Below are 8,605 nucleotides of genomic sequence, written 5' to 3' on the forward strand. Positions count from 1 at the left end.
GTGTGGCTAGGATTGGGCTGTCAGGCACTCAGCGTGCGCTCAGGACCACTTGGCCATGAAGAAGCTCCTCCTTCCCTGAGTGGAGGGAGAGGCACTCTGCACACCCTCAGAGGCGCTCTGTCTTGGCTCCTAGCATTTCAGCGGGCGTGGCTGGTGATCTTGGGACAGGGCGGCGGCTCCGCTCCTGCCGCCCGTCCCTCCGCTTTCGCTTTCGCTTTCGCTTTGCGGCGCCATGGAAGGAGCCGAGCAGGGCAGTCCCGGTCTCCGCAGCGGGCGCCCGCCGGCTTCTGCAGACCAGGAAGGCTTGCTGGAGCTGGATCCTGCCCGAACAGAGGCGTCGGAAGACCGCCCTGCCCAGGCACGAGGAGGCGGGCAGCCCCCCGACGAAGCCCCTCCGTCTCGGTGGCGGAGCCAGAAAAGCCCGGCCTCCTCCTCGGAAACGAAACCCTCGGCGGGAGCCTCCCCTGCGAAGGTGAGAAGACTGCCCAGGGCTGTTTGGTTCAGGTCTGGACGAAGAGTCTGCAACTCGCACCCCGCACTCTCGGTATGCTCTGAGGCACCTTTGCTAGGTGCCAAGCCTGGCAGTGAGAACAAATTCTGGGGCGAAGAGACCCCTGAGCATGTGCAGAGAGCCTTCCGCTCCATACATAGCACTCACTGTTGTGTTGGTGGAGTGAAGTCATTGCAGTGCGCCCTCAAAAGGGCAAGAACTTCCCAGCCACCCCCAGGAAACCGACCACCACTGGAAGAGGAACAGACCAGAGGTGCAGGTCCCCCTGTCTGGAGAGGTGGTCCCCATCTGCTCATCACTGTGTCAGTGCCCACCGGGGCAGGGGGCAGGCACATGATCATGTGCAGACTACATTGAAGCCAGGAGCCCTGTGCTCCTGCTTTAAGCGCACACCCTCCTCCTGCACCAAGAAGCCTAACATTGGTGTAATGCTGGGTGAGCCATGGGGGGGGGGGGGAGTGTGCCAGGTTCGAGTCCCACCTCTGCCCTTGATCTGTTTGTAAACTGAACACAGCTGATGTAAGAGGCAGCTCAATAAAGCTTGCTGAGTGCTTGTGAAATGGGCAATGCTATTTAAATGATGGTCATACACGCCTTTATGAGGACCTCTTCTCTCTTCTGGCTCAGCGTTCTGCGTGAACTGGTCCCAGCCATGGTAACGCTGGTTTTCAGCTTGCTTTTCATCTGCGTTGCTCTTAATGGGCTGTGTCTTTGCTCCAGCATCTAGGGCAAGATGAGCCAGGTGGCAGAAGCCGTCCGAAGGCTGGGACAGCACCAAGCAGGGAGAATCAGGAGTCAGAGCAGGTGAGGTTTTTCGGCCTCTTCAGCCTAGAAAAGAGACGCCTGAGGGGGGACATGATTGAGACATACAAAATTATGCAGGGGATGGACAGAGTGGATAGGGAGATGCTCTTTACACTCTCACATAATACCAGAACCAGGGGACATCCACTAAAATTGAGTGTTGGGCGGGTTAGGACAGACAAAAGAAAATATTTCTTTACTCAGCGGGTGGTCGGTCTGTGGAACTCCTTGCCACAGGATGTGGTGCTGGCGTCTAGCCTAGACGCCTTTAAAAGGGGATTGGACAAGTTTCTGGAGGACAAAACCAATATGGGGTACAAGCCATGATGTGTATGCGCAACCTCCTGATTTTAGAAATGGGTTATGTCAGAATGCCAGATGCAAGGGAGGGCACCAGGATGAGGTCTCTTGTTATCTGGTGTGCTCCCTGGGGCATTTGGTGGGCCGCTGTGAGATACAGGAAGCTGGACTAGATGGGCCTATGGCCTGATCCAGTGGGGCTGTTCTTATGTTCTTATGTTCTTAGGTACCTGAAAAGCAAACACTAGAAGGAAGGGGTGGTGCAGCTGCTGTGAACCACCCGATTCCAGGAACATTCACTGTGCCTCCGTTGGCAGTTCTTGGCCTGCCTCATTCTGTCTCTCATGGCTTGATGGATGGCAGCCAAATGTGTGAACCGCCTCCACAGGGAAGCATGGCATGTGAGGTGAGATTGGGTGGTATGAAAGTCCTCTGCAGGGCACTAGATCTGCGATGGAAGTCACTGCATCTTGTTGTGGGTCGTCCATTGAGCCAAGTATGTGAGAACCACCATTTGGATCTAACTCCTGAGCCAGCATGGGATCTGCTGGGTTTAAGCACAGAGGTGTTGTTTAGTGGGAAGTCATTCAGTTTTGTTTTTACTCTTTGCACGTATCCCTTTGTGTTTCTGATGCATGTGGAGAAAAGGAGCCATGAGGAGGGCAGAATGCCACAGGTTTGGACAAGATACCACTAACTTAGAAGAAAAGGTTGAGCAAATTCATGGATGGATTTATCAGCGACCCTGATGACTACATGGAACTTCCATGTTCTGAATGGCAGTTGCTTGGAGATAACTGGTGGAGCACCCTCATCATCACGTTCTGCTTGTAGGCTTCCTGAGGGCACATGACGAACCAGTATGAGAAACCAAATAATGGGCTAGAGGTGCCCCTGGTTTGATCCAGATGGGCTCTGTGTTCACACTTTATATACATTGCTTCACATTGCTTCTGTATTTCTGTCCACTGTTAGGAGCCACCTTGGTGGTCACTTATTAGGACCAAATGACAACCTACATTTATTTTAAATAAAATGAACATGAGACAACATGTTATCTCTTGGGAAGCCCTGAAATCTAGTTTGAGGAATTTCCCCTGATGCCCCGAGCCTTGCATATAGCCTGGATTCTTTCCTCTCTTGCAGGTTTTGAGGAACTCCACTCATCCCCCAGCTGTGGACATTCGCCAGATCCTGGAGAGGTTCATCCAATTCGTTGCCCAGCTGTTCACCGAGAAGCAGCAAAGTAGTCAGGGTGACCTGGTAGTCCAACTGTCGGCTGAGAACCAGCGGCTTCCGCAAGAGCTGCAGGAGCTGAAGAGCAGCCAAAGGGCCCCAGTACCCCAGAGGGCACCCCGTAGTCAAGCTAACTGGATTCCATTCCTATGGAACACAGGTAGGCAAAAACAGCCAGGTTGATCAGGGTTAAAGATAGGGGCTGAAATTTTTCTTTTAAAAAAAAAAAAAAAGTTTGCTCCTTTTCAACCACAGCTCTCAGAGCAGTTTGCAAGAAATTTTAAACTGTATAAAATTTAATGCATTTCATATTAAAATATAGTGGTGCCATAAAAACACATTGAAAGGTGGGAGTTCCATATAATCATTATGATTATTAGTGCTAGTGGTTCAACTCCTGCACTGTTCCAGAGAATGGGAAGAGCACATGAATAGCTGCTGGACTTTTGATCCAGTGTCCCAAATTGAACTGATTAAGCTGGACTAATTACCACTCCCCGGTTCAGATTAGCAGAGAACTGAACTGCAACATATTAGTCTGCACTCCTGCCAAGAGGTGAACCGCCCTGTCTCACATCACAGGCTGTGCACTGTACTTTCACCAGTGTGTCTGTAGGGTTGTGGGGGAGGGGGGTTATAGAGAACCAAAGAAGACTAGGCCATGGTTGGACTCCATTTTGTGGAGTGACCTCCATTTTGAGAAAAAGAGCTGAAGTTACTAAGTACCAGCATGTGGTAGGAAGTCAGGGAAGGTGCAAGGACACTATAAACAAAGAAGGTTAGCTGATGGTTCCATCTAGCTCTGTTTACAGTGTAAACAAAGAAGGTTCCATCCAGTGGGAGGTTCAAGGACATTGCAGTCACTAGGGTTCCATCCAGCTGAAGGAGCAAGGTCACTACAGTTAAGAAGACTCCATTCAGCTGATGACCCACCACTTGGGCTAAGTGATTTGACCTTTTTAGTGACTTCAGGACACTCAGTGACTTCATTACATAACTCAGTCAGGAATTTTCAGGCCTGTCTCCTGATTGGATGATTGATTGGGCAAGGGGTATAAAGATACCCAGTTGGGCTGGAAGATAGGATAACATCAATCAGAGATCAGAGCATCTTCTTGACGCTTCGGACATGTGAACTAGCAACACTATTAAAGCTAACTACCTTGTAAGTGGTAGGCTTAGTTAAGTTTAGGAGTATAGCTTCATTTTTTTTAATGTATGTCTGTTAAATCTCTAATGGTCTTTTAACAGTTACAGTTACAGTTAAAGGGTACATCTCTTTATAATTCTTAATAAATATACTTAAGCTATAAACTTGTATGTATTTGCCATTCTAAATTCAGTCTTGCTACTTGGGCACTCTACTGTTTGGGTTATGCTTTACAGCAGGGGTGCTCACACTTTTTTGGCTCGAGAGCTACTTTGAAACCCAGCAAGGCCCGGAGATCTACCAGGGTTTTTTTTACAATGTTCGCGCCATCATAACATATAACATTTATGTGTACAATGTATGTTGGTGTACATTCATACATTGAATGAGCCCTTGAGCCCCACTGAGTATAACAGGACTTACTCCTGAGTAGACATGCCTAGGATTAGGCTGTGAGGCTGCAATCCTAGCCACACTTACCTGGGAGTAAGCCCCATTGAGTACAATGGGCCTTACTCCCGGCGTTTCCTCCCAGAGGCACCTGAAGGGGGGGTCGGCACTCCGCGATTTACTCATTTTGCCTCGCGATCTACCGGTAGATCGTGATCCACCTATTGAGCACCCCTGCTTTACAGCTTTTACTGGTTCCCTGTAGTTAGGACCAGCACTGCTTGTGGAGCTAGTCGTAGCTGAGAGGCCATTCAGTCCTTTCCTGTCTGTGTTTAGCTGTGTTCCCTAAGCTGGTATTAGGCTGTACAAGCCGGTGAATTTACAGGGGGGGCACTTCAGACTTCCCCTTGCTGTCTGTTTCAGTTGTGAAACTAGTCCCCCCTCTTCCCTTCTCCCAGTATTTCCTGTGCAACTCTTGATCACTGGACAGACAAAAGGATGTGAAAAGGATTTCATGGACGATGTGACTCGGCTCCTGGCTGGCCAAGGGGTCTCACTCCAGGTGGAGGATTATCAAGAGAATTCTGAGCAGTTTCTCCTGCTGTTCTGCCCAATTGCCTCCCGCATAGGCACTGACATTAACAATGCTCTTGAGGGGCTCAGCAGTAAGTAGTGGTGCTTTCAAGCTGGCGGGTGGGGGGTTGGGGACATTTATGACTACTAGGAAGCTGGGGAAGAGGTCTGCATCCAGGAACAGGGGCAGTCTGTTAAGGATGGCAGGACCAAGGGACTGGGTGTTGGGCTAAAGCCAGAGAAGGATGACTGCCGGGCTGCTGCTGCTCTTTCTGGTGTCCCCTGAGGGCCAGAAGGATTTGTTGTCCTAAGGAGAGGACATTCTGGTTTTCCCCTTTCTTCTTCTCATTTGTTTCCCTCCACCTCACTGCATCAGTCCGAAGCTACAAACAGGCACAGCATAATGGCAGCCTCTGGGTTCCCTCCCTGTCTGCTCCTCAAGAGACCCCAGATCTTGCTTCTCACAATCACCTACACTGGGCCTCAAGGCCCTGATTCAGCAATGTGCCATTTGCACATGCGCTCTCCTTTGGCATCACCTACCTCTCCAAGGTCCCACCTCCTACTCCTATTCTACTATGTCCTTTTATTCTGGCTCTGCCCAGGCCTCCAATGTCACTCAGATTTCCTCTTTCAGGTATACGAAAGGCCCTCCTGGTTGTCTGCCATTTTAAGCCGAAGGGCAGCGTCCAATCAATTGTCAGCAGCAGGGAAATGGTGCAGCATCCCGCCCTTGTGACAACGGTGCATGCCTGCTACACCATTCAAGATGGCTTCTACGACTGCCAGATGAACAAGGAGGCTGCGGCTGCTGTGGCAGCTGCCATTGCCAGAGAGCTGAGGGGAGACTGAGCAGCTCTTGGTATTCCATCTTATGCAAGGTGGGAAGAAAATCTGCCGAGGAGGGAAGGGCCACAGACTTCTCGGGCAGTTACGTGGATTACTGAAGTGCATATTTACACAGAAAGTGAAAAAGGAAATTAAAATTACAATAGAAATAGAAATTAAAATAGAAATTACAAAAGGAAATTAAAATTACAATAGAACCAAGACAGTTAGTATTAAAAGTTTGGGGGAAAATGCAACCCAATTGGATGCCAAAATTTTCTAAATGGACCCCACTTGAATTTTTAAGTGAGGAATTTAAAAACATTGAAAAAACTTTTTGGGAGAAGTTAAAGGAAAAGGGTTATTTTAGAGTGAAGGATTTATACAATCCTCAGGGGATATTGACTCCTATACAAGAATTATTGGAGAAAGTGGGAGGAAAATACTGGTTAAGGATCTTGGCTTTATATATTTTAAAACAAAGATACTCCCGATTTTTGAATGAAGAGGATACTCAATTTGAAAAAATATATAGTCTTAGAGAGGATAATAAAAAGGGTATGGCAAAACAGTTATACAATTTAATGAATAAAGATAGAGATTATATGATTATGTTAATACAAATTAAATGGGAAAGAGGGGGAATGTCAGTACAGGAGACAGAATAATGAAAGGAATATTGGAGATTAGAATGGAAAAATTTAGAGAATTGGAGATGAAATTAATATTGAAATGGTATAGGACACCTGCCCAACTGGCTTATATGATTAAAGGAAGGAATTCAAATTGTTGGCACTGTAGGAGGGTAAAGGGTTACTATGCCCATCTTTGGTGGGAATGTTCTAAGGTAATTGATTTTTGGCAATTGATATTTGAAAAGGTGAAGGAATTATGTAACCTTAAGCTGGAGCTCTCTGGGATTTATGGGAGTTTTTGGAAATAATAAAGTAATAAAACATAATCAGGATTTATTCAAAGCTATGATTCTAGCTACCCATGCAGTTATAGCATATGGGTGGAAAGATGCATCAAAATGGACTGTGGAAAAATGGTATTTATATGAATGGATACAATCAGACATAGTATCAATACTGAAACAGGATAACACATGGGAAGACAAGAAAACCGAGATAAAAAAGAAATGGTTCAGATATATAAGATGGGTAAGGGAAGGGGGGGCCTATACTGTTATAATGGATAAAATCCAAAAGGTGTGCTTATGGCTGCAGATATAAATACTTAATGTTAATGGTCGCTGTTCATGGGGGGAGGGAAAAAAGGGGGGGGAAAGATTGTTGATTTATGATTAAGTAAATATAAGTGGAATGTATACTTTAAAAAATTAAACATCAATTTAAAAAAAATTTAGACCTCCCAGTTGCTCACGGGCATGTGTCCAGGGCAGGCCTTGAAGGCTATGAGCTTCTAGCCAGTTTAGTCTTGGAATTAAGCACAGTTAAGTATTGATTGTTTGTTTTGTACCCCTCCTTTCTTGCAACTGCCAATCAAAGCCCCAAATCAAACTGGGAATGTGTCAAATCTAAATTATCAGAAGGAAAATTCTGAGCAGACAGATTCTACCAGGACAAGCCCAAGACCTCCAAGACACATCAAGGGGTGTGTCATGCTGCCCGCCCCTCCCCCTTGCTGATGTGTCAACCTCTGCTCCTCCCACTCCCTGAATTGGACAGAAAAGAGGAAAATGGAGGAAGAGAGGCAAGTGCTGGGCTAGGACTCTCTAGCCCATCACTCTCCTCTTCCCCCATTCTTCCCTTTACACTCTATTCCCATCCTCCTTTTCCAAATGATAGAATAAGTGTATGTGGAGGAGCATTGGAGGTGAGCAGGTGGCTGGAGGCAGGTGCCCCCTGCCAATCTGCTGCCTGAGATGACCATCTCAGTTGGCCTCATGGATAGGCTTCTGCAGTCTAAATGATGGAATTGGAATTAGATGTCAAAAGTGCAAATTTAGGTGCTAGCATTTAGGTTGCCAATGGTTTGGTACCAAAGTGGACACTGTAATGTACGTACATGCCCTGCCTGGCATCCGGGATTCAAATGTTTGGCATTACCTGTAGACTGGAGTGTTTTTTGTAGGAAAAAGCATGAATGGCTTTACAAAGATTGACTTGTGTCTCAGACATAAACATGCCTTTTGTCTCTGTACCTCATGCACACGTATGCGTACTCGGAATGAGTTGCTGGCTAAGGCAACCTAATTGTGGTGTGACTTTTCACTTAATTTGGGTAACATTGGTTGTGTGGCTGGGGATCTTCCTAGTTGGGTGATGTCTCAGGGTTCTCACTCTCTAAACGTTCTGGTCCCTAAGGTTGCAGAGCAGAGCTTAAATTGTGGGTGCCTATCTGAAACCCTTAGGAGTAGCTGTGGACAAGGTTGAACAGGCAGTGCATATCCCAAGTATTGCCACATGGCAGTATTCATAGCACTGCATGCTTGGCTGGAAATAGAGTGAAGCTAGCAGCTAGGCTACTAAACAGTTACTCAGAAATATTCCGTTCAGAGACTGGAGTTCATCAGAGAAAGGCAAGAGGCTACCTCTTAAATCTTTTTTAGAACCCTTCAAGTATTCTTCCAGTTTGGCAGAAGTACAGGCAGCTACTGACCAAAGGTGGTGTTCATGGAGCATTTGGACAATGGCAGAGGCACCAATACTGTACAAGCATTCTTCCCTCCCCCAGGGCAGCTCCCGGAGCTCCTTGGAAAACCACTCCAGAGGGTAGGATGTGGCACAGGAGGCTGCTGTGGGAAGGGGAAAATTCCTGACACCTGCATGGAGGGTTGGTTTGCAGGA

At 47.2% G+C, this 8,605-nt stretch overlaps 1 protein-coding gene across 5 annotated transcripts; it reads left to right on the top strand.

Annotated features, from left to right (window-relative positions):
• Positions 1-226: 226 nt before the first annotated feature.
• On the top strand, positions 227-6,753 carry LOC136650221 (uncharacterized). Of its 5 annotated transcripts, none has more exons than XM_066626740.1 (6): positions 227-544; positions 1,232-1,315; positions 1,842-2,021; positions 2,762-3,011; positions 4,850-5,056; positions 5,602-6,753. In XM_066626740.1, the coding sequence occupies exons 1-6, from the start codon at positions 233-235 to the stop codon at positions 5,814-5,816; spliced, it is 1,248 nt and encodes a 415-aa protein (XP_066482837.1). In that variant the 5' UTR covers positions 227-232; the 3' UTR covers positions 5,817-6,753. The 5 variants fall into 5 exon arrangements, with proteins under 5 accessions (XP_066482837.1, XP_066482838.1, XP_066482840.1 ...); XM_066626741.1 differs by having other exon boundaries at positions 227-472; XM_066626743.1 differs by lacking the exon at positions 1,842-2,021.
• Positions 6,754-8,605: the final 1,852 nt, after the last annotated feature.

This window comes from Tiliqua scincoides, chromosome 1 (assembly GCF_035046505.1).
Source record: "Tiliqua scincoides isolate rTilSci1 chromosome 1, rTilSci1.hap2, whole genome shotgun sequence".
Taxonomy (NCBI): Eukaryota; Metazoa; Chordata; class Lepidosauria; order Squamata; family Scincidae; genus Tiliqua; species Tiliqua scincoides.

Coding starts and splice junctions, on each gene's coding strand:
- LOC136650221 (XM_066626740.1), top strand. CDS start 233: ATGGAAGGAGCCGAGCAGGGCAGTCCCGGTCTCCGCAGCGGGCGCCCG. Junction 545..1,231: donor ACTCGCACCCCGCACTCTCG/GTATGCTCTGAG, acceptor TCTTTGCTCCAG/CATCTAGGGCAAGATGAGCC. Junction 1,316..1,841: donor AGAATCAGGAGTCAGAGCAG/GTGAGGTTTTTC, acceptor TTATGTTCTTAG/GTACCTGAAAAGCAAACACT.